The sequence below is a fragment of the Myotis lucifugus genome, unplaced genomic scaffold (assembly GCF_000147115.1).
Source record: "Myotis lucifugus unplaced genomic scaffold, Myoluc2.0 scaffold_391, whole genome shotgun sequence".
Lineage (NCBI taxonomy): Eukaryota > Metazoa > Chordata > Mammalia > Chiroptera > Vespertilionidae > Myotis > Myotis lucifugus.
Genome location: NW_005871439.1, coordinates 554,526 through 580,404, shown reverse-complemented (window position 1 = coordinate 580,404; position 25,879 = coordinate 554,526). Strand labels below are relative to the sequence as shown.

Here is a 25,879-nt window from a genome sequence, read left to right as displayed (position 1 = left end):
TGAGGGTCCCCTTGCCCGCAGGACCAAGTAAGCCAGGTGTGCTGGGTCCTCCCCAGCTGAACGAAAGGAGTGGGCTGTGCTCACCAGCTCCTGCTTGTCACTCTCCAAGGTGGACCTCTGATGCCAGCACCTGGCTGGCACATGATAGGTGCTCATTGGGTGGATGGATGGATGGATGGATATGAATGAATACATTGATGACCAAATGTGAGTGGGAGAAGAAAGCTCAGTTTTTATTTATATCATGGGGATTATGCTAAGATCTTCTCCAACCTTAAAATTCACTGATGCCAGCAAAACCAAGTTGATCTGCTCTCTGAGAATGGAAGGAAGGTCTACTCCATTGAGGGCAAGTCGCCTGTTTTGTACATTCTGGTTAACCCAGAGGTCATCAACCAGGGGTAATTTTGCCCCTCCCCCCCCCCCCCCTATCCTCCCACCCCTACACCCCCAGCCCCCAGCCCACTAGGGGACATTTGGCACCCTCTGGAATCAATTTGGGTTGTCACAACCAGGAGTGCTACCGCCATCTAGTGGATGGAGGCCAGGGATGCTGCCCAACATATTCCCCTCCTTCCAGCAAAGAATTACCCAGCCCAGATGTAGAAGTCATAGAACTCGGCCAGCATTCTTCAGGGTGGGCCAGGTGTTCCTGCTTTGGGTTTTGGTTTTGTTCAGTGTGCTCTGGAGTGGTTTTACAAGCCGGAAATAGCCTTGTTTTGCTGCTAAGGTGCTGTGTGACCCTGAGCAGCCCGTTTTCCCTCTCTGGACCGCATGTCCCTCCTCTGCATGGGTTGAAACCATGACCTCTAGGAACCTTTGGAGCTATAAGATGTGATATGTATTTTGGTTTTTGGAGCAGGCTGGGCAAGTCCTTATTGTAGAGAGTGAAGGTACAAGAGACCACCCCTGAATCGGGTGTTAATCATAAGAATGAGAATGTAACCTTTTTGTAGAACCCTTTACCAAAAACACTTCAACTGATGCCCTGCCTCCTAAAGGTGCTCACGATGACAGGAACAGTCCAATGAGAGAGGAATTATCATTCTCCCCACCAGGAAATTGAGCTCCAAAGTGGCTCGATGACTCGGAGTGGATGAGCTGCTTCTGTGATTACAGATGTGTCCTTCTGCCTCCCCTCGGCCTCTCCCTCACTAGATGCTAAAGGCAGCCGTGAACCCCTGCTCTTCCCATACATTTGTTTTCACTTAAGAAAGAATTCAATATTTATTATGCAGGTTTTGGAAAAATACCAAAAAGGAGAGGGAAGAAAACACATCCCCAGCAGCCCCACCCCCACAGGCAGCCAGGACTATCCTGCGGGTGCTGTTCCAAGTCAAGGCAGCTCTCCGCCTGGCGATTTGTTTTAGTTGATTGTTTCTGGTCATTTTCCTACACACCGTAGAATTTTACATCTTGCTCGTCTCACTGAGCATTATGGCAGAAGCACCCCTCAGCTTCTGTTCTCCCTGCACTGCGTCCCATCACTGTGCGCCTGCTGGGAGATACGGGCTTGGAATCCGCGCCGGTCCTGGCCATTCCGCAGCCGCCCAGGATGTAAGATGCAGACCTTCAGCTTCAGCATTTCTGAACCAGTGCTTTTCTTTGCTTTAATGGGATGCAAATGTCCCAGTCTCATGTCCCACCTCCCCATCCAAGCTAGAAAAGAGAGAGAGAGGTGCTTCCTCCCCAACTTGGATGGCAGAACATATGCTCAGTCTCCTTCCATGTTGCTCCCTTCTCTCTGGAGGGAGGAGAACAGCGTCAGCATGGATTTAATTAACGCTCCATCTCCTTGGTTTGATATCCGAATGTGGTTACCATCCTGGGGTGCAAGGACCCCATCCTAGAGCGTTGACGCTCTCCTGCAGCATGTCAACCAGCAGAGAGAGTGGGGACCCAAGGCTTTCACTCAATTGATTGACAGCCTTTGGGCGGGGCACTAGGCGCACGTGGTGAAGGATCTGCCAGATGCAACTGTGGTGACTGGAAATGTGAAGGGCTCTGAGAAAGAGGAGTTCATTTAACTCCGTGGTCATTGAGGCCCCAGGAAAAGCCAGCCTGTTCAAGCAAGTTATTAACTTGCTGGGTCTCTGAGGCCCTAGAATCCAATTTTGACTTGGTTTTGCCCAGCCCTCCTCTGGCCAGCATTCCGGCAGAGAACAGGGCCTTTGGGCCTGGCAGACTGCAGGCACTGTGGACCACAGATACACACCCATCTGTCCTGAACGTGGCCCTCAGGTTGGAGCTGGCCAGAGAGATTCCAGCATGTGTGAGCTCTGAACTGGGAACACTGGGGGCATGGTGGGGGTGGGGAGTATCATCTGGGAGGTTTCAAACACAACCTAGATAGATCACCCAGCAGAGATGCAAACAGAAGGAGGGTTAGAGAGAGAGGAGTTGGGGGTGGGGGGGGGAAGGCTGCTTCAAGCTGAGTGGGAGGAGGATGTCAGTGACCGCAATACCCCATCATTCTTAAGAGCGTTGGTAGCATGGTCTTTGGCATCAGGAAAACCGAGGTTGAAACCCAGCTTTGCTCTGTGCCCTGGGAACATTAACATCCGGAAGCCTCCGTTTGCCCATCCGTAAAAGAGGAATAATAATGTCTACCTAATAAGGCTGAGAAAGAACTAAATGAAGTTTAAAATGAGGAATGAAGAATTCAATGAGGGAACAAGGCATTTAGCACGTGCCTGGCACACAGTCAGCGTTCGATAAAGTCATCAAACATCAGATGTTATAAATAGTACGATTGTGGCCAAGGCACACTGCCATGCTGTATGTCACTCATCATCCTTTTATCACCTTCTCTGACGAAACCTGTTTTCCTAATCTCTTTCTCCCTCCCTCTTCCTCTTCCTCTTCCTCTTCCTTTTCCTCTTCCTCTTCCTTTTCCTCTTCCTCTCCCACCTGCCCCTCTGTGATCAGGGGACATGTTGCGAAGGGACTAGCTGAAACTCATGTAGCCACAGGACCCAGCCAAAACGCAACGAGTCAGTGTCAGGATCCAGGCTGTCACTTTGCCCTTTTTAAAACAAGATGAACAAAAGACTCTAAAAATAATTGTCAATTCCCAGATCCATCTATAGAAATTGACAGTGTCAGAGCTGGAAGGGCCCTCAGCCTTTATCTAGCCCAGGCATCCCATCTGACACAGGGAGAGAAGATGGAGAGAAGAGACCTACACAAAGTGATGCTAGGGAGTAGAGGCCAGAATAGGACCACTGTCCGGATCCCTCAACCCCTGGTTGCACCCAGGCTCTCTGCATCGGGCCTCAGGAGCTAGTTTCCTGACCGCTATCTGCCACTCTTTCTGTCCCATCACCCTATTGTCACTCCACAGTCGTCATCAATCATTTGATAAAAGTGACAGGGAGCATAAAAGCCACAGCTTTTGGGCAGATCCACATCTGCCCTCATCCTATGAGGCCGATGGAATATCTGTTACATACAAGAGGCTTAATGGACTTGCCCGGGCCCTTGTGGCTTGTAACCATCAGAGGCAGGATTTGAACCCACGTTCAACTCTGAAACCTCAATGCTTCCCACCTTGGACCAGGAAACCTGCTTGGCCCCTGAATGCCCTAGTTCCGCCCTCCGGTCATTCACACATCCTCTCCTCCCCGTGCGCGCTCCTGCCCTGGCACCGCCGTCAGCCTGCAGTGCACACTGGCTGATAATCGATGTTACACAACAGGAACATTTGTTGGTGCAGTTGCAAACTGTTGCAGTCTATATAGATTAAGCCACTGCCGCTGACTCCGTGAAAGTAAACGAGTCTTCCCAACGGCTGAGGAAATAAATTTAAATGACAGTGCCGAAGGGCTGGAGACTGTGGCTGAGTGAGTGTCTCTCTACAGCAAATCGACAAGGACAGCTATCTGTCAGAGCACCCTTGTCCCCAGAATATAATTCCTCGTGATCTCGAGGCAGTCATCGGGCCTGCTCTGACCGCTCTAGCTTCCTGCTCAGGGCCGTGTTCCAATGATGAGAGTAAAAACAGTGGCAGCAGCTAGCATGTACTGGGCACTCCCTGTGGGTGAGGCACCCATATGTACTATGTACGTATGTATGTTTTACAAGCATTGACGTATTGAACGAGGCCAACCCTGGGAAATAGGGAAGAAAAGACCCATTTTACAGATGGAGACACTGAGGCTCAGAGCGGTAAAGCCATTTGTCAGCATGCAGTTGGCAGCGTGGGTCTCAAGTCCACGAAGCCGATTTTAGGCAGGAGTCTGCCAACCAGCCGCCGGGGCCAGCCCGTATTTAAGGTGACTAGGTGGTTTTACTTTCCAGACAAAAACAAATCAGAAGGAATCGGCAGCGGACACAAGGCCACCAGGGCCTGGCCCCAACCTCCCGACCTCACTGAGTTCTTTGGAATTAGCTTCCGCCTTTGCCCCTGTCCCCTTCGTTCCTGCTGGCCTCAGCCAGGCCTCCAGGCCCCTCGCATCCCTCTCTTCTGAACCTGCCCCACGATTCTTAATCCTCAAATATTTCTGTGTCTCCCACAAGGTCACTTGTATATTATTTAATTTTTTTTAAAAAAAGGAAGAAGCTTGCTCCCTCAGTCCCAGGGCAATAGAGCCCTGAGCCAGGCACAGAGCTTGAAAAAAAGGGTGTGACTGGTTACGGCCCCTCTCGTCCTCTGAGTGGGATGTCCCTGTGCAGCGAGCAGCCTGCCCGGCTGTGCATGGAGGCCCTGCTCTGCACACTGGGTTAGGGGCCTGTCCTCTCTGTCCTGGTAACAGGCCAAGCTTCTCTCTTTCTAAGCATGTATCGCATCGAATGTGATTATCTCTACTTTCCTATTGCCTCTCTCAGGACATATGCAGCTGGACTGTGAAACGGTCGTGCCCTGGGCTTCCATGGCCCTAATGCTTAGCTCGGGCCTGGCACAGTCCACCCTAATCTCCGTGGTCAGCAAAAGGAGGAAGGGAGAGAGGGAGGGACAGGCAGCCACTATATCTGTGGATCGGCCGTGCCTCGTCCTGACCAGCTTTGGGAGCCACCGTAGCAGGGCCACCTGAGGCTGAGAGAAGGCGGAAGAGCTAAACCCCCAGCCCCAAGCTTACTGGTGTCTTTTCTCCTCTTCCCAAGATGCGCCCCTGGAGGGAGACACGGGCCCTTCGAGTACGTACCTCCTACCCTCGGGAGCACTGGGGGGTGGCAGTCTGAGCAAAGACAGCCTGGAAGAGAAGGTGACACCCGCCCCTCCCAGCCCAGCGCAGTCCGGGGAAGAGCGTCAGGACCCGGAGCTGGACGGGACCACCGCCTCCGAGCGTCCAGACCCCGTGGCCCTGTCCACGCTGCTTCCGGAGGAGCCCGGCACCAAGCTCGCCTCCCTCCCCAGGAAGAAGCTGTCTTCGCTCAAGCAGGCCAACTCGTCCAGGAAGCAGCTGCGACCCAAGGCCACCTCCGCCGCAGGCCTCCTGAGGGTGGGGTCCCAGCCTGCATCCCCGGGCCTGGGTCTCCCCTCCTCCGCCACGGAGAAGCCTGGCCCACCCGGGGACCCCGACCCTGTGGCCTCCGAGGGTGAGGAGACATTTCGGCTGCCGTCGTCGGAGGAGCCCCTCTGGCTGGACCGGAGGCGAGGTGCGGTGCCCACGACACCTGCGCCCCTGCAGATCTCTCCCTTCACCTCGCAGCCCTACATGGCCCAGACGCTCCCCCAGAGGCCGGACCCCGGGGAGCCCACGGTGCCCGACGAGGCCCAGGAGGCTCCTCTTGAGGACGCCAGTCCCATGACCTTGATGGACAAAGGTGAGAATGAGCTGACCGGGTCGGCCTCAGAGGAGAGCCAGGAGACCACGACGTCCACCATTATCACCACCACGGTCATCACCACGGAGCAGGCCCCAGGTATGCGGCCCCCAGCTCCAGCCTCCTGCAGCATCATGGAGGCACCCACAGCAGGCAGGGCATCGGTGGGCAGGGAGGTCCAGGCCCCACCACCCATTACCATCTATCCAACACTAGCTATGAGCTTGATCCTGTGGCTCAAACTCAGTATCCCCATTTTAAAGATGGGACAACTGAGACCCTGAGACATCAAGCAACCTGCCCAAGGCCACACAGCTGAAGAGCGGGATTCAAAGCCTTTCCATCTTGGGAACAGCCTGCCCGGAAGGCTGTAGCCTTTCCAGCATGCCTTTGCTTTTACCGTTACATGCACTTCTCTAGACTTGATAAAATGCACTTCCATGGCCCAGCCTTTCTTTTTCTATCTTCTTTTCCATCTTCAAACAGAGACACCAACTGTCCATCCTACATGGATCTGGACAGATGCAATGTGGTCACTCATTCAATAGTATGATCTCTGGGTTTGAACCCTGATTGCTGTGTGAGCTTGACCCAGACGCTGTCCCTCTCTGGTCTTTGGTTTACTTATCTTTAAAATGGGGACAAAATATTAGTCCCTACACAGGTGAATGGGGTCAGAATGGTGCCTGTTCGCATGTAGTAAGTGTCAACTAGTGCTCTTTTGATTATCATGTTGATTCTGTAGCTGAAGGAGAATTGACAGCAGTGGGAGCGGTGGGGACAGGGGAACCCAGGTTTCCCCTGAGGCCCTATTCCACCCGAAGCCCCTCTGAGACGTCCCATCTGAGCTCTTGTCCGCGTCCTGATGCCAGTGCTTTCCTCCAGCTCTCTGCAGTGTGAGCCTCTCAGATCCCGAAGGCTACATCGACTCCAGCGACTACCCGCCGCTGCCCCTCAGCAGCTTCCTTGAGTGCACGTACAATGTGACGGTCTACACCGGCTACGGGGTGGAGCTCCAGGTAACCCAGAGAGGCCCCCTGAGTGGCTGCCTCTTCCCGCAGGAAGTCTCGGAGGGATCGTCTGAGTCAGGCTTACTGTTATCATCCTGGCTAGTTTGGTTCTCTTCTTGCCCTAACCAGGGCAGTTTGAGCCAGGCTTTGACGAGTGAATAGGAGTTCCTAACTCGGTGCACAACTGAGATAGCTTAGCACACATGAAGGGAAGGGGACCTGTTCACAAACTGGAGGCATCATACCCAGAAGGAGTCTTCTGATATCCTGCTTCTCTCCTCTCTCTCTCTCTCTCTCTCTCTCTCTCTCTCAAGCCCATTTGATTCGTAAACCTTTGCCGCAAACTCAGATGGAAAATCAGGGTGACATAGTGCTCCAACATCTGGGTTTGGGGGTCTCAGCTCTACTAGTTAAAGCTGCATGACTTTGGGCAAGGGGCTGCCCTTCAGCTTGGCTTCCCTCTGTCCCATTGACTAGGGGCTGGTTGCAGGTGCTGCGTTGGCAGCCTGGCAGCCTCCGAGGGCCACGGCTCAAACATGACTTGGTTTCTCTGTGTCTACCCCTGACTGTCCCCAGGTGAAGAGTGTCAACCTGTCTGAGGGGGAGCTGCTCTCCATCCGTGGGGTGGACGGCCCCACCCTGACCGTCCTGGCCAACCAGACACTCCTCGTGGAGGGGCAGGTGATCCGAAGCCCCACCAACACCATCTCCGTCTACTTCCGCACCTTCCAGGACGACGGCCTGGGCACCTTCCAGCTGCACTACCAGGGTAGGATGTCGCCGTCTGCCTCAGTTTCCCCCTGGAGCCAAAGATTCTCAAACTTTTTCTCCTGGCGGGGAACCACCCACCTTTACAGTTTGATAAAAACTTATGGACCCCTTTTCAAAATAATATTTTTAAGAGCATTAAAAGACAATCTCAATGAAAAAGGAAGCCAGTCATATTGAATTACAGCTGTCAAAACATTATCTTAATCTCTGGTATCATAATCTATGTTCTTCTTTAACACAGTAAATAATAAAACCTCCTGGCAGTTCTGGTAAATGCTGGAATTTCAAGGTACTGAGATGTTCATGCAGGAGGGACTACCCCTGCTTGGAGAAGCCATTCTAGGTCCATGTGGAGAGGGGCTCAAACGAGGTTTGGGAACTCATTGTTCACCCCAAACTTGTTGCCTCTGGTTAGGCAGGGTTAGGGGATCTTTGAAACTAGAGAGGGTGCTCACCTGGCTTGTCTTGGTGCCATATGGCCAACAAGAGACACAAAAATGCCCCCTGCAGCTCTCTGGAACCACCAGGGACCCCATCTTTCCTCCCCAGCACACACTGGCTCCCAGGATGTGGGTCCCGTTCTTTAGCTCTGCCCCCGGCGGGTGACTGTCTGCCTCTGCATTTCTCCCCAGCCTTCATGCTGAGCTGCAGCTTCCCCCGCCGGCCGGACTACGGGGACGTCACCGTGATGGACCTGCACTCGGGCGGGGTGGCCCACTTCCACTGCCACCTGGGCTACGAGCTCCAGGGCGCCAAGACGCTGACGTGCATCAACGCCTCCAAGCCCCACTGGAGCAGCCACGAGCCCATCTGCTCAGGTACCCGCCAGCCTCGGCTGGACCAACAGGGATGGCTCAGGAGGAGGGGCGAGACCAACGCCCAGGGCATTAAGACTGACCTCAGGAAAAGGCTCTCACCCAGGGGAGAGACCACGCCAAATGCAGATGACCGCTGCCACTTACAGTTTCATTATGTGATAAACGACACGTCACGTGAACTTTACCATTAGTGACATTTAGTGCATTCACAGTATTGTGCCACCATCACCGCTGTGTAGTTCCAGAACACCTTTATCACCCCCAAAAAGAAACTCTGTCCCCGCTAGCAGTCACCCCCTTTCTTTCCTCCCCCTCCATCCTGGCCACCACCAGCCTATTCCGGACATTTCATATCAATGGAATCCTATCATGTGTGATCTTTTGTGACTGGCTTCGTTCACTTAGCATATTGTTTCCAAGGTTCATCCATGTTGTAGCGTATGTCAGCACTTTATGCCTTTTTCCGGCTGGATTATAGTCCATTGTATAGAGAGACCACCTTATATCATGTTCATTCATTGGTAGACAGTTGTTCCCACTTTGGGCTATTATGAATCGTGCTGCTATGAACATTTGTGCACGCGTTTTTGGGTGTACATATGTTTTCATTTCTCTTGGGTATACCCAGTAGTGGAATTGCTGGGTCCTATGATAATCCTATGGATAACCTTTTCAGGAACCATCCAACTATTTTCCACAGTGGCTGCACCATTTTACATTTCCACCAGCCAGCCACGTTCAAGAGTACCAATTTATCCACATTCCCGCTAACACTCGCTATTGTCCGTGTGTTCTTTTTACTGTCATAGCCATCCTAGTGGGTGTGAAGGGGTATCTCGTGTGGTTTTGATTTGCATTTCCCTGATGGCTAATAATATTATTGAGCATCTTTATGTGCTCATCTTTACTGGTCATTTGTACATCTTCTAGGAGAAATGTCTGTTCAAGTCCTTTGCCCATTTTTTTATTTGGTTGTTTGTCTTGTTGTTGTTGAGTTGAAAGAGCTCTTTATATATTCTGGCTACGAGACCTTTATTAGATATATGATTTGCAAATATCTTCTCCCACTCTGTGGGTTGTCCTTTTATGTCTTGCTAGTGTCCTTTGACACACAAAAAAAACCAAACAACCATTTTTAATTTGATGAAGCCTAATATATCTATTTATTCTTTTGTTCTTGTGCTTGTGGTGTTCATGCTGCCATATTTTGAGCCCAGTCAGTATATACTGAGCACCATGCCAGGGCTGCAATAAATCCTCGCAGCAATCCTATGTGGTGGAACCATTATCCCCATTATACAGATAAGGAAACTGAGGCTCATGGAGGTGAAGGCATGTGGCCAAAGCCACCAGACAGCCATTGAACTGAATCCAGAACCCTTTCTGCTGAGCTTTTTCCCTTTCTATACCTTCACCACACAAAATGCGGTCTGCAGACCAGCGAGATGACTCGAAATGCACAATCCTGGGCTTCATGTAGGACCAACTGCATCAACATCTGCACCTTAACATGGCCTTATGTCATTCATGTGCACATTATAGACTGCAAGGCACTGGGCTATATCACACTATTCCTGCACCAGTGGACAAAACCTCAGCTATCAACACAGCAAAACCCTGTTAGGTTCAAAAGTCCTGAAGGTGACCAGGTGAGTAGAGGCTGCCATATTAACTGAGTGCCTACTATGTGCCAGGCCCTGAGCCATGTACAAGGAGAATACTTGGAGCAATAAACATACTCCTGCCCTCCAGGCATTCATGATCAGCAGAATTCAAAAAGCAAATGAGTGCTGATAATAAATCCTGAGATTTCATTGTTGCAGTATTGTTCCCCCAAGGCCCTTCAGAATTTCTCTTCTTTTTAACAAAGAAAAAAAAAAACCCCAAACCATAGGGCAGTTGGTCTCTGCGCCTCCCTCACGCTAATTTTTATCTATGTGTGAAATCAAGGAGGAATTAAGCCTCAATTTGTGCTAAGAAAGATGGATAGAGAGCCAGGGCTGGCAAAATGAAACCAAACAGAGCTATCAGTCGGCTTAATAAGGCAAGAAAGGGGAACAGAGAGGCAGCAAATGAGGGGCACCCTGGAGAGGACAGATGGCCTGCGCCTCCAGCATGGACAGTGTCCTCCACCTCCTTAGCTCCTGAGCCATGGGACGATGATGCTGGCTGTGTTTTGAGCACCTCTGTGCCAGGACTACACCAATCATTTCATTCTCACCACGGCTACTTAACGAGGGTGGAATTATTATCCCCATTTTACAGTGAACTCAAGGTTCAGAGAGCTTCCGTAACTTGTCCCAGATCCACAGCAGGTACCTGACACAGGCCAGGCTTGAACCTCCAATTTAGGACAGGAAGGCAGCCAGGAGAGAGACAGGGACACGGTGCTCTGTCCGTGGTGCTAAAAGGAGAGCTGGGCTTCTGGGCAATGTCATTGCTTGAAGTCACCACCGAGTCTCCTATTGCAAGTTCTCATTAGTCACCTGAAAACCATTTAATGAGAACCAAGTATCTCTTCAGACTAAGAATAGGCCTACCTCTTTTTTTCAAATATATTTTATTGATTTTTTACAGAGAGGAAGGGAGAGGAATAGAGAGTTAGAAACATTGATGAGAGAGAAACATCGATCAGCTGCCTCCTGCACACTCCCCACTGGGGATGTGCCCGCAACCAAGGTACATGCCCTTGACCGGAATCGAACCTGGGACCCTTCAGTCCGCAGGCCGGCGCTCTATCCACTGAGCCAAACCAGTTAGGGCAGGCCTACCTCTTTACACTTGTACAACTCTTCCCAGTTCATAAATCATTTTTTAATATTTATTAGATTTTTATGATAAAAGTATTATATGGTTCTGCTAAAAAAATGTATATGTATATATTTTAATCCTCACCCAAGGACATGCTTTTTTATTTATTTTAGAGAGAGAGAGGAAGGGAGAGGGAGAGAGAGAGACACATTGATGTGAAAGAGAAACATCGATCGGTCAACTCCCACATGCACCCCAACCAGCGATTGAACCCCACAACCTGGGCATGTGTGCTGACTGGGAATCGAACGTGTGATCTTTCGGTGCATGGGACAATGCCCAACCAAACTGAGTTACACCGGCCAAGGCTAAAAAAGCTTTTTTTCTTTTTTTTTAATATATTTTATTGATTTTTTACAGAGATGAGGGGAGAGGGATAGAGAGTTAGAAACACCAATGAGAGAGAAACATCAATCAGCTGCCTCCTGCACACCCCCTACTGGGGATGTGCCCGCAACCAAGGTACATACCCTTGACCGGAATCGAACCTGGGACCCTTCAGTCCACAGGCCGACGCTCTATCCACTGAGCCAAACCGGTTAGGGCTAAAAAAGCTTTTTTTCAAGAAATACAAAAGTATAGAATATAGGAGCAAGTCACTTTTATATTTATGTTCTCGATTGACCCTTGCATATAGCTCATTGAAATAGTTATGGCAGACCATTTTCTAGATTTTTTTTTTTACTTAAAGCAGAGTAGCATTTTCCTATATTCTCAACTATTTTTTGAGGGCACAGTTTCTAAAACTGTACGAATGGAATGTATTTATTTACCGAGCATCTGTGAGTAGACATTCATGTTGGTTATCCTGTTTTGGCTCTTAGGAAAAAAATCTACACCCTAACCGGTTTGGTTCAGTGGATAGAGCATCGGCCTGCAGACTGAAGGGTCCCAGGTTCGATTGCAGTCAAGGGCATGTACCTTGGTTGTGGGCACATCCCCAGTGAGGGGTATGCAAGAGGCAGCTGATCCATGTTACTCTCTCATCGATGTTTCTAACTTTCTATCCCTCTTCCTTCTTCTCTGTAAAAAAAATCAATAAAATATATATGTATATATATATTTTTTAAAAGAAATCTAACTGTGGACATCCTCATCCATACACTTCTGTGAAAACCACTAAGTCTCTTCTTAGCATAAATTCCCAGAACCTCAATTACTAGGTCAAAGCATTTGGAAATACTTTCTAGATTTTTTCACCAAATTGCTCTCCTGAAAGGTCATGCAATTTGCCTCCTGACCAGCCCTGAATGAGGGTAACCATTTTCCCTCACCTTCCCTCATCTCTGGTTTATTGCTACTTTTTACCTTGACCAATTTGGTGGATGAAAATAGAATATAGTTTAGAATGACGTTTCTTTTGTTATTTGTGGGGGCTGAATGTTTTAGGGCTTACTGCGTACTCAAAGCATCTCTTATCTGTTGTAAACTGCCTATTTATGTCTTTCTGCTGACCCTTTTGTAAGGAAGAACCAGGGCACAGCCAGCACCATAGAAGCATCCTTAAATTACAGTCCTTCCCTACCATGAGACACACATGGTGATGGTTCAAATCATGGAATGACATCTATCAAACAGGATGAACCCCACCCGGCAGGCCAGGCCTTCTCCGTGGTCTCTCTCTTCCCACCCTATTTCTGTGTCTCCCAAGAAAGGGTAGGGCTGGAGGTCAGGGGAGGATGGAACACTGACTCTCTCTCCCTCTCCCTTCTCCCTCTTCTCTCTCTCGCCTTCTGCCCCCAGCCCCATGTGGAGGGACTGTGCACAACGCCACCATCGGCCATGTCCTCTCTCCAAGTTACCCTGGCAACGCCAACGGGAGTCAGTTCTGTGTGTGGACGATCGAAGCTCCCGAGGGCCAGAAGCTACACCTTCACTTTGAGAGGCTGTTGCTGCATGAGAAGGACAGGTAAACCTCCGAGGGTCCCCGCAAATAGCTTACGAGGTCGTCAGCTTTGATTTCTTCCTTTCCCAGGTGAGGAAGCTAGGGCCTGCCGAGGGAAAGGGCTTGCCCTGGGCAGCACAAGGAAAGCACTGCAGGACAAGGAAAGAGGCAAAAGGGAATCTAGACCGCCCCGCCCCCCGGTCTCCTGCCTCCTCGTTCTTTCTCCTGAAAATCCCCTTTTGCACTTGAACAGGGAAAGAGTATTCTTTCAGCTCCTGCTCTGTGCCCAGTCACATACTCGGCTTCATGGACAACAGGGAAATTACAGGTCATCGGTTCCTGGTAGAGTAAGAAGCTGACATGGAAAAACTCGACTTAGGCACATGAAAGAACTAGGGAGAAGTCACCAGGCAGTATCTAAGGGAGAGCATGTCTGTAGACTCTAAGCCAGTGGTTCTCAACCTTCCTAATGCCGCGACCCTTTAATACAGTTCCTCATGTTGTGGTGACCCCCAACCATAAAATTATTTTCATTGCTACTTCATAACTGTAATTTTGCTACTGTTATGAATCGTAATATAAATATCTGATATGCTATATGTGTTTTCCGATGGTCGCGACCCACAGGTTGAGAACCGCTTGCACAATATACATGGAATCCAGAATCTTAACACTGTAGCATTCTGTGACCTTATGCTAGAATATTCTTGAATGTTCTTGAAATCTAGGACCTTAGCTGCTTAGGCTTGCTGTCTTGGGTTTGGTTCCCTTGGAAACAGAGATGCGACAAGGATGTGAGGAGAAATCGTTGACTTGGGAGCTGATCCTAGAATATACTGGTAGAGGCATGAGAAGGTGAGCAAGGGAGGAAAGGGAGTCAGCACAGGATGCACTAATAAGCAGGTGGCTGTGTGGGCACGTGGGGCTCTGTCCACTGGGGATCCTGGGAAACTGTGTTGAGCATCATCAGAGTGGTCCTTCTGGAGGGGCAGGGAGCTGGGCTACTTACCTACCACCCCATCCATCACTGGATGAAGGATGCTCCCGGGCACACAAACTCCCCGGCATTGCCTTCCACCCTTGGAGCTACTGAGCTGGCTGACTCTCAGAGACTTTGGATAAAAATCCAGCATAAAATTTGTGAGCCCTGAGTGCTAATAGGGTATGGGAAGGGTGCTGACAGCATTTACTGGTGGATTGATCAGACTGTGATCTTAGAATTACAGTGTCTGGACTTCTTTGACATTTCAAACCAAGACCATTAACCTCATTGGGTGGGAAGGGATTCTTACAGAAAACACCCAACAACTAGTAACTTACCCAATCTTGAGTCCACTTCCCGCCAAGTAGTCCAGCTTTACCCTGAACAACTCCATACCAATAAGTCCCAGCTTTAACTGTAGGGTGCAGGAATGGGGCATCTTGGTAGCATCTGAATGACTCTTTAAAAGTCTGGGGACTCTTGAAAAACAGATTCCCAATCTTTCCTTCTGGAGACTGATTGAGAAGCCAAACCTGGAACTCTGGGTAAAAGACACGTTCTAAAACTTAGATCTTAGCTCTGCCTCATCTGAGTGGTAGCGGGGGTAAACCAAGTTTGCATTTTATAGACCAGAATGTGGGCAGGAAGAAAAAAAGTCAATCAAATGAGTATTTTCTGGAAGTTATTGAAATCATGGTCCGTGAGCCGCCACGCTGGCACTGTAGCGTCACTGGTGGTTTCTATGGGGCCCTGCCAAGGTCTACAGAGGTGGGAGCTGACAACCACCAGGGAAAACCGGTTCTCAAGTGTGTCCGTAGGGAGGGAAGTTTGTAGTGGTTCAGGGGGTTTAAAAGTCAACACATGCACACAGTGCAACACTTGTGCTAAGAAGAAAGGAACAATTAAATGTTATTCGTTCCATATATTTGCTCGAGGGGGAAAAAGCTAATATAACACAATATTTAAGTTGCAAGAGCTTAGCGCTAGATAGGAAATGGGACCTGACCTAACCTTGGGAAAAGCAGAGATTATAAATTGGGGTCATATGTTGAAGGGCTTTAATGCCCGACTGCTTCAAGAGAACCATGGAAGGCTTTTGAGTAGAGGATGTGCATGAAGAAAGGTTTAAAGATAACCCTTCCCCACCCCCCAAAAAATGAAGTCTTTCTAGGATTCATATTTTTTTTAAATTAAGTGTTTCTAAACTCCAGTTCCATGATATGCAGCATGAAAGGTGGGTTCTCTGGTCAGACATGTTTGGGAGATACCATATACCCTTTCTTGGAAGGTACTAATGTGCATTAGCCAGCAAAGGCACTGACAAGTCCTGCAGGAAGAAGATGTTTAATTTCTATTTAACCCAGCATTTTCCAAACCCATTTGACTACAGACTACATATGGTTTTGAGATAAAATGTATGGCTATTTCAGACATTCGAAAGAACGTAACTAGAAAATTGCTATTTGGGGAAAATTAAGAGGCTACCAAGATTCTGAGGCCTTGAGGTTTTCCTCCAGAGTGACCTCCTTTGTCAAAGGCTTTAGTTCTTTAAAAGAGGATTCAAGACACAACAGAGTCAGCAGGGATCAGAGGACTGTGAAGGGGTCCCTCCTCACTCTTGGGTATAAATTAATCGGTATCAGCTAATTAGCTTGGTTTATTCCATCAGACACATCGCTTTCCCTATAACCTCAGAATCAATCCGTGAGTCTAGGACAAGCTTTCTACAGAACACGAAACAGCTTCCATAACATAAGGCAGCTTGTCTGGGCAAGTAAGGGGCCAAGTTGGGATTTAAATCTGGGAATGAGAGGGGCTCCATGTACACCCCTCCAGCTGCTGTGTCGGTGCCCCGAGAAGACCTCTCAGGGGCCTCTCCTTTCCCACTGCCAGGATGATGATCTACAGCGGGCTGACCAACAAGTCCGCTCTTCTCTATGACTCCCTTCACACCGAGAGCGTCCCCTTCGAGGGCCTGCTGAGCGAGGGCAATAGCATCCGAATCGAGTTCACATCCGACCAGGCGCGGGCAGCCTCATCCTTCAACATCCGGTTCGAGGGTGAGGGAGCACGGGGGCCTCCCCCTCTCCTGGGGTGGTGGTGGGGGATCAGGGGAAGCATGGCGGAGCTGGGGCTGGGTCCTGGGAGGTAGAAACCTGGCTGTCCAAAGATGGGGGAGACCCTGTGACCAAACTGACCCCTGGATTTCTAATAACAACACCTACCACTTACTGAGCACTTACTCTGCGCCCAGTGTCTTATGCCCATGTGCATGTGATATTTGCCACACTTTAATGTGAGAGGTGTTGTTATCTTTTAGGTGAACACACTGAGGTTAGGGAACTTGAGTTAGAAGAAAATAGAGGTAAGGCTCTGTCCAGCTTGAGTCTGGATCCCTAAGCTCGCTCTACTCAGTGAGACCTCTCAGGGTCCAGCCACCCCTTCCGCCAAGAATCGTTAGCCAGGGCCTCTCCTGCTCAGCCCTGACCCTTTAAGAAAGGATGCCCTTGGGGAACTTTCTGTCCCATCTTCCCTAAGAAAAGTTGGTCTTTCTCTTGGACAGACTTACAGTTTCAAGTGGCAGAAATTGGGGCTCTTAGTTATGGGACATGGGAAGAATCCATATGGGACAGAAAAAGGAATTTAAACACAAAAACGCTGCAGGGTTGGGAGGGCAGAGAGTCTTAGTTCTATTTTAAATGTGAAAAACAGTGAGACCCTGCCGACACCAAATGAATGGCCCCTGGCCCCAGATCACGGGGTCTGGTGCCCGTTTTCTTCGGCGCTTCCCCGAAAGTCAGGAAGGGACCATCTTCCTGAGAGGCAGCCTGGGAGCCGTCCCAGACTCATCTGAGCTGCTGCCCCCTGTGCACCCCCTCCCCAGCCTTTGAGAAAGGCCACTGCTACGAGCCCTACATTCAGAATGGGAACTTCACCACATCCGACCTGACCTACAACATCGGCACCATAGTGGAGTTCACCTGCGACCCCGGCCACTCCCTGGAGCAGGGCCCGGCCGTCATCGAGTGCGTCAACGTGCGGGACCCGTACTGGAATGACACGGAGCCCCTGTGCAGAGGTGAGTGGCCCACCGCCCGCCTCCTGGGGCTCCCGGGGACCTCCACCCCCCAGATGGAAAAAGCAAGCTGAATGGTTACAGGCCTGTCACCACTTACCAATTTTAGGAGCAGAACCCTTTCCAGGACTCCTGTCCTGTGGGTGAGGTTTGCTGCTTGTCCTTGAAAAAATTGACAATTTTTAAAAATGTTTTTATTTATTGATTGCTATTAGAGTAAGGAAAGGGGAGAGAGAGAGAGAGAGAGAGAGAGAGAGAGAGAGAGAGAGAGAGAGAAACGTTGATTTGTTGTTCCACTTGTTTATGCATTTATTGGTTGATTCTTGTATGTGCCCTGACAGGGGATCGAACCTGCAACCTTGGCTTATTGGAACAATGCTCTAACGAACTGAGCTACCTGGCCAAGGCAAAATCGATACATTTTCTTTTTTTAATAAACAAAAAAAATCAAAATTATTGCACAAGCACCATGTCATTAAACCATTTCTCAGTGAATGGCTTTGGGTTCCTGTAATCCTTGAAACCTAGACCTAGAAGAGACTTTCAAAGTCGCACAGTGCAATGTAAATTTTCAAAACCAACATCATCAATGTAGCTGATGAGCAGTAAAGGTCATTGGGAAAATATGGGAAGACAAAAGCCACGCCCAGTCCCATTACCCATTACGTAAAATCACCCCCAATGCGTGTCCTTCCTTCCAGCCCACCTGCTATACAAAGGTGACTTGTTTTACAAAAAACACTAGAGGCCCGATGCACGAAATTCGTGCAAGAGTAGGCCTTCCTTCCCCCGGCTGCCAGCACCGGCTTCCCTCTGGCACCCGGGACCCGGGCTTCCCTCACAGCCCCAGCTTCGTCTGGAAGGACATCCGGTCTAATTAGCATATTATGCTTTTATTATTATAGGTAACTGTAATGATACTGGATATGCAATATTTATCATGAAAATTGATCAGTTTTAAAAGGTGCCTTTGTCCAGGCACAGACCCCACAGTGTGCAGCTTAGTGACAAGATCTCCACATAGATTTCAGCTCCTATGCGCCCCCTCCATTATGTATTCCTGTGCAGTGCACAACCACCCCCCAACCCAGCAGTCCCAAGCCCAATTATTAGTAATGGTGATAATGACAGTTGTTAATAGGAGTGCAAAACCTGTGCTCCAGGCACTCTGCCAAGGGCTGTATTCGATTACCTGATTTAATCCTCACTGCAACCCTTCCTATGGCCCCATTTATAGAGGAGAAAACTGAGGCTGCCCAGTGACATGCCTAAGGACACGAGGAGGGTAACTGGCAGGGGCGGGAATGGCACTCAGGTCTCCCTGTGCTCTCAGCCCCTCTGGACAGCGTTGGCTTGTAGGACCTTCTCTACGCAGGCTCCCAGTGCTCTGCCCTCCCCATTTCTCAGATTCAGGGTGGCTGAGCCACCCGAGCCTGGATCCCTGCGGAGCCTGGGAGTAATGAAGAGAACCCTCGCTCCTGGCAGCCGCCACCTGGATGGTGGTTGGCGTGAAATAACAGCCCCGCGTGGTGAGGGATTGATCTCTGTATTAAATGTGCTGGTTTAACAGAGCGGAATTTATTGGTGCTTTGGCCTCTGCCACACTGAGAACTTTCCAACGCGGTAAACACAGAGTGGAATTTAAAGGGCCAGGCGCCAGGTATGGTCATATCTCTGCCTCCAGTTCAGAGTCGGGGTCTTTCACAGCTGGTTAGTGATGAATTACGGAGCACTTACCTCGTGCCAGGCACTGTGCTGTGTTCGACACCCATGAGTTCAGTTATGCTCCAGAATAACCCAGTGACGTCAGCAGTGGTGTTACCCCAGCTTCACAGAGAAAGGAAACTGAGGCTCCAAGAAGTTACCTGCCTTGTCACACAGTGTGTTGATGTCAGAAGCAAGGCTCAAATCGGGTCCGCCTGACCTGAATGCACCATGTCTTAGCCACTGCTGACCCTGAGACAAGAAAGAACTGGCTGTTGAGGCTTCCTTCAGCCCTGTGAGCTCTGTCCTTGGTCCTGAAAGAACTATAGACTTGTCTTTGCCAACCCCCATTAGAGGAGGCAGGTGGCCAGCCCTAATTTAATCACCCCACAGACATGTGTGGACATCCTGAGGCGAAGGCACCTGTTCACCGAACATGGCAAGCCATGGCTGTATAACTTCACACTCTTATTGATTTCAGGGAGGAAGGGAGAGAGACATAGACACATTAATAACTAGAGGCCCAGTGCATGAATTCATGCACAGGTGGGGTCTGGCCCTGCCAGGGGGAAGGGGATGCAGGAGGTTGGCCAGCCGGCCCTGCCCCCTGGTTGAACTCCCTGTTGAACTCCTGGTCGAACTCCCGGTCAAGGGGACAATTTGACAATTAGGCTTTTATTATATAGAATGAGAAGGAATCATTGATCAGTTCTTCCTGCACACCCCCTACTGGATATCAAGCCCACAACCTGGTCATGTGCCCTGACTGGGAATTGAACCGTGACCTCCTGGTTTATAGGTTGATGCTCAATCACTGAGCCATGCTGGTGGGGCAATAGCCCACGCTCTTAACCACTATGCCATAGTGACTTCCTCATAAATAAAGTGTGTCTGTCTGTGTCATTTACAGCCATGTGTGGTGGGGAGCTGTCTGCTGTGGCTGGGGTAGTGCTGTCCCCGAACTGGCCAGAGCCGTATGCGGAAGGTGAAGATTGTATCTGGAAGATCCACGTTGGGGAGGAGAAACGGATCTTCTTAGATATCCAATTGTGAGTGTTTATCGGTGGGCCCCCACCCAACTCATTCAGACTTGGGAAGAAATTGGTCCTGCTTTATTATTTCAACCAATATTAAATAAGCATCTACTGTTTGTCAGGGGCTGTGCAAAGAACTGGGGTCCCAGTGATGAAGGAAACAACCTCATACCCACAGAGAGAAAGCCCCTATGCTCAGGAAATTCTGACTACTAAAGAAGCAGGCACTAAATGAGGAAATAAACCAATAATTGTGTACTGTAACTCTGATCACTGATGTAAGGATAGTTGTGTGGTGCTATAACGGAGATTCTGTAATGGGATGTGATATAAAGAGGAAGATCAGGAAAGCCTTCCTTGGGGATTTGATGCTAAAGCTCAGAACTAAAGGATGGGTTGGAGTGGTGCACCCACAAGGAACAGAACATGCAAAGGCCCTGTGGCCAGAGCAAACACAGTCTTTTCAAAGGACTGACTGTCTAGAGTTGCCAGGAGGAGGAGGGTTCTGTAACACAGACTCTGTGTGTTGCAGTAGTTTACTTCCTGTCTGTCTCTCTCAACTATACCAGCAGGTCCTTGCAGTCAGAGCCTGGTCTGACTAAACTCTGTTCTAGGGTCTAAGACAGAGCATGACACATACTAGATGCTCAGTAAATGGTTTCTCAATGAAGAAATGCTATATGAATGGACTTACTGGATATGTGGCTGTTTCCTGTACTCATTGATGGTACCTCTTAAATGTTCCAATTAAAATGTCCCCCACCAATGCCCCATGGCCAGTGTTTGCACACAGTAGGTGCACAGCCTGGTAGGGACGTGGAGAAAAAGCTTTCCTGAGAAAGTAGCATCGAAGTCAGGGGTGATGTTGTCCCCAGGGGGCACTTGACAGTATCTAGAGGCATTTCTGGTTGTCACAATTGATGATGGGCGGGAGAGCTGCCGGGATCTAGTGAGAAGAGTTCAGGGATGCTGCTGAGCATCCTACACTGCACAGGACAGCCTCACCACAAAGAATTAGCCAGCCCCAAATGGCCAACGTGCCAAACTAGAGAAACCCTCATCTATGCCGAGACCTGAAAGACAGATAGAAGATGGGCAAAGATGGATGGGAACAGTGTTCCAACCCAAAGGAATAGCATGTGCTAAGGTCCAGAAGCAGGGAAGCACCATGCTCTTCTCCTTTGTCCATGATATCAAACATGTGCTGAACACATAGTGCATCCCAGGCCTTCACAGCCTGGGTGCCTCACAACAAGCACATGCAGTGGGTTCCGTGATTAGCTCCATTTTACAGATGAGTAAACTGAGGCTCAGAGAGATGGAAGACTATGATCACCTGACTGGGAACTGGTGGGGTTAGGATTCACACCCGGCTGGCTGGGTCTCTAGGGCCTGGGAGGAAGCCCTGTGTATCCGGAGCTCAGTGATATAGGAGGTAGCAGTGGAACCAGGCAGGGCCATGAAGGTCGCACTGGGGAGTCTGGATTCGCCCTAATTGGGTAGCAGAGGAAGGGCGCTAAGCAGTTAACAGGATTAAAACTTTGCCGAGGGGAGCCCAGTCCTCCAGTCACCAGCCCGGGGCTTTCTCTGGCCAACTCTGGCACACACTTGGCAGAGTGGCATCTGGACTTGGCACCCTCTTCCTCCCCCAGAGGGAGTGAAAATAGCATCTCACCAGCGAGGGTTACGTGAGGCCCGAGAGCTGCTGGGTTTAATTTATCTCGTTTGGTTTCCGCTGACAGTTTTAGTAAACCAATTTGAGTTTGATAGTAAAAATAATTTTGTCCTCAGGGCCCCTCAGCCCTGCCTAAGTGTTTGCAATTGTCGTGTATCACAGTGGCCTGGAAGGAAGCATTTGCACTGCAGACCGAGGTGGATAGGTGGCCCACAGTAGGCCCTGGGCAGTGTTTGCTGAGTCATGAGGACACAGCCACGTGTGCCCGGCACGTGGGGACTTTTTTCCTCCCTCATCTACTGGGCAGGTCTGTTGATGCTGTGGGCATTTAAGATAATGGTTCTAATGAGTCACTATTTATATGGGACCTACTATGTGCTGGGTAGTTTATATCCATGAGCAATAATGAATGTGCACATTATTATGTAGAGATAATAATGACATAATTTAAAGCTAATGTGAGTAGAGATCATTATAGAGGGGTGATCACCCGATTTGGAGATAAGGTATGCAGAGCACATTGCATGGGATCTGGCGCATAGTGGGAGCTTCATAAATGGAGATCACGGTTACCAAGAATCCTTGTAAGGCAGATATTACCATCATTATGTTGTGGATTTGGAACTGACAGCACAGAGAGGTTAAGCGGCTTCCTCAGGTCACACAGCCAGGAAAGGACAGAGCCAGGGTTTGCACACACCGAAGCCTCCACTTCCATTGACTTAAACAGCCTTTGGGGGGACCAGCTATATGTCTGTGATGAAGCAAGGGGCTCCCGGACATCGCTCGAGTTCAGGAAGAGACGTAGGGCCATAAATAAACAAGGTGAGAAGCTGTGGATGGCAGGGTGGGGATGGAGGCGTAGCGGGACGCTGGATTTACCTCGGCGGGTTGTAGAAATGTCTCAAAGAGGGCGACATCCAAGCAGAATCTTGAGTGTTGGTCAAGCTGCAATGGGGGCAGGGCTTTCCAGGAGGGGCCCATGAGAGCAAAGGATTCAAGCAAGTGCAAACAGTGACTGTTAGTTGCCCAATGGATGCCCGGAATTGCAGCAGCAATTAGGATCATCTGCTTTGCATTACTGCTTTGGCGGTGGGAAGAGGTGCACAGTCTTAAAATGAGCCAGGAGCCCCCAGGCTACACCTCCTCTGCATCCCAAATACCTAGTCCCTAACCTTCCATGAACCTCCCAGGGCCATCAGGGGATCTGCCACTTAACGCTAAAACACAACTGAGCGTGAACTTTTTAAATCCTTAGGGATATGTTAAATATCTATCTATCTATCTATCTATCTAACAATAAAGCATAGAATGGCAAACAAAACAACTAAGGAATTATTGGTGAAGACATCAAAGAATGGAAGACCTAGGAGGGGCCCAGAGAGGGGAGGTAACTTACCCGGCATCACACAGCAAGTCAGAGTTAGGACCAAATAGACAACTGAGCGTGGCTGCAGGAGCTGAGCACAGAGGCCACAGCCTTGAAAATGCCATGTGGCCAGGGAGCTGCCGAAGCTTCCAGAGTCCAAAAGAGCTGCCGGGAAATCCCGATTCTGCTGCTCACTAGCTCTGTGGCCTCGGGGTAGTGGGGGGGTGCTGCCTGCCTCACTTTATCCCCATCGGTATCCCCATTGTACCCGTGAGGAAACCGAGGCTCAGAGCGGTGAAGTAACTTGCCTAAGACCCCCCAGCTAGGAAGTGAAAGAGACGGGATTCGCACCTAACGCGTGGTCCCTGGCATTTAGAAGGCTCAGAAAATACTTCTTTCTCTGCGTGATGCTTCCATCGTGTGGGAGGACACGCTGGAGAGATCCTGAGTTTTCTCAGAGGAAAGGCCTTTTCTTGTGGGAGGGAGCCTTGGTTTCCGATCCCAGCTCTTCTGCTTCTTGGCTCCGTGGCCTTGGACAAGTTATTTCACTTTTCTCAGCCTCACTTTCCTATCTTCCAAGGGAGGGTGATCATGGCACCCACCTCTTAGAGTCTCTGAGAGATGAAGACTGGGCAAGGGCCTGACACAGGGCACGCACCCGGTCGTTTCATTGGCAGCTAGGGTGACGTTGAATTCCTTCCATGGTGTTTTGGCCGTGGCCATTGTTACGGAACTTTTTTTACAATTGGTGGATTCTGAGATTTTCATCTGAACACGGAAGCCCAGGCTGGGCAAGGTACTTGTCCATCATCACAGAGCAGAGAAGTGGCAGGTGGGGCACCTCTCACTGAGATCCCCTGACACCAGATTTTGTGGCCAAACCCATTCACCTCTTAGCAGACCGTGTAGTTCATTAGCCATATTTTTAAGCAGAAAGATGCCCTTTTAATTGAACTCCTGGCACTGATTATGTTACTTACAGCTCTCGATAACATTACCCCTGTTTTACAAGCGAGGATACTGCAGCTCAGAGATGTTCAGCTACTTTTTCAAGGTCACCCAACTACAAACCAGGCCGTCTAGGATTTTTATCCAGAGCCCGTTCTTTTAGCAGTTTCTTGAGATGGAGCCAAAACACCAGGGTGACTAGGGACCGATTTTAGTAGGCAAAGCAGCCCAGAGCTGTTGGGTGTCCCAGGTCCACAATGCTGGGTGTGGGGTGTCATGTCATTGGCCCTGATGAAGCTTTGCCCGCCCTGTTCAGAGATGGCTCAGTCCGGAAATGAGGAGCAGCTCAGCCTGTGGGGTGACCCCAGAGGAAAGCATGCCCAGCGAGGGGGGGGGGGCAGGCTCTTCTCTTTCCTTTTGGGCAGAAGAGGAGAATTGATTGAAAAGGGGAGAAAAGTGGAAAGAAAGGAAGCACAAGAAAGAAAAAAAGACTAGAAAACAGACTGTGTCTCATCGCCACGGAAACCGCAGAGCAGCCGCTTTCAGTCCTGGCTGCCTCCTGGATCTTGAAGATCGCAGGCGCCAGGGCCCCAACCCCAGAGAGGCTGAGGGCCTCATTAGTCCAGGGTGCAGCCTGGGCATCATCTGAGTTTTTAAATCTCCCCGCGATGCTCAGCTGCAGCCAGGACTGAGAACCACTGGACGGGGACGGGGCTCCGAGTCGGCCTGGACAAGCACTTGGTGAATGTTGGGGGAGAGAGGAAGGGAGGGAGGAAGATGAGGACAAGGGAAGGAACACAGAAGCAAATAAGAAAACTGCTCATTTTTTATGCTTTCAGTTGTCCTTTTAGGGAGCCAAAGAGATTGGTTTTTCGTGCCCTCCCTGGAGTCCACATGCTTTCTTGTGGTGTCTGCCATGTTATCAAATTAAATGGAAACCAAATTAGCACTGGGCCGAAGGGCCCTCAGCAATCCCACATGCTGAGCAGCGTCTGGTGCTGGCTGTGCGGCATCACGAAGGAGCTGAGGCCTTGGGATCGGGCCTGTCTGGGCTCAGTTGACCCCTCTGTCAAATGGGATCCCTAACCTTTTCTCTGACCACCTTGCTATGTGGTTGGGGGGATCTGATCAGACATGGACACAAAGAAACTCTAAACAGGACTTATTTTCTGGCCTTCCAGAGAAACATGTTTTATCTAAGTTTGATCGTACCTCCAACTGCATCTATAGACTTCGGTCCTCTTTTTCCCCTTATTTAAATCCTGTGGTCTATTTCATCACCATCTCTGCTGTCCCGTGGGGATCCTGCCTTACTTGCAAGATGCTATTTTCTTAGGAAAGTCATTTAGTAACCCCTCCGAGCCTCAGTTTGCTCATCTGGGAAATGGAGATAAATTCACCATCATTCATTCATGTAAACGACATTTATTCACCTGTGCCGAGCCCTGTGCTGGGTTTCAGGCACATGCGGACCAAGAGCACGTGCCCTCAGGGAGCTCGCAGCCCCGGGAAAGGTGCCCCGGGTTCTGCCTTTGACTTCGGAGGTTTGGATTCTGGCTGTCCTGGTTGACCCGCTCTGTAAGCTTCAGAATGTTTCTTCACCTCTGGATGCCTCGCTTTGCTTATCTGCAAAATGGGTGGCAACAGTGGTACTCACAGTGTTTGTCTGATGGTAAAGTGAAATTGGAGCTTAGAACAGCTCCCGGCCTGTAGGAAGCCTATGGAGACCTTGGCTGGTTATATCGCTGTAAATGTCGAGTGGGTGGGGAGCATAACAGGACCTTAAGGAATTAGCAAAATGTCAAGCAGAGAGGTGAGGAGGGGCATTCCAGGTAGAGGGAGCAGCATAGGCTAAGGCAGGTCTAGGGGATACAAAAGGCCTGCGGTACAAAGATGTTGAGACAGCAAAAATGGCAGGGGGAGGGCCGACTGTGGGCCTCCCGGCCGTCCTAAAAAGCCGAGCAACCACACTTTATTCCGTGAGCTAATTTTTGCGGTTTCCACAGTCCACTTTCCATCACCAGCCACTC

At 49.9% G+C, this 25,879-nt stretch overlaps 1 protein-coding gene across 1 annotated transcript in view; it reads left to right on the top strand.

The window, feature by feature from the left end:
* The first annotated feature begins 4,660 nt into the window (after nt 1-4,660).
* Nucleotides 4,661-25,879, top strand: part of SEZ6L (seizure related 6 homolog like) — a 41,180-nt gene continuing 19,961 nt past the window's right edge. Inside the window, exons 1-9 of the mRNA XM_023743448.1 lie at nt 4,661-4,721; nt 5,104-5,865; nt 6,652-6,785; nt 7,353-7,545; nt 8,180-8,365; nt 12,920-13,085; nt 15,937-16,103; nt 16,928-17,122; nt 19,734-19,872. Coding sequence (XP_023599216.1) covers nt 4,661-4,721; nt 5,104-5,865; nt 6,652-6,785; nt 7,353-7,545; nt 8,180-8,365; nt 12,920-13,085; nt 15,937-16,103; nt 16,928-17,122; nt 19,734-19,872 — 2,003 coding nt within the window. The remainder of the gene's footprint in view (nt 4,722-5,103; nt 5,866-6,651; nt 6,786-7,352; nt 7,546-8,179; nt 8,366-12,919; nt 13,086-15,936; nt 16,104-16,927; nt 17,123-19,733; nt 19,873-25,879) is intronic.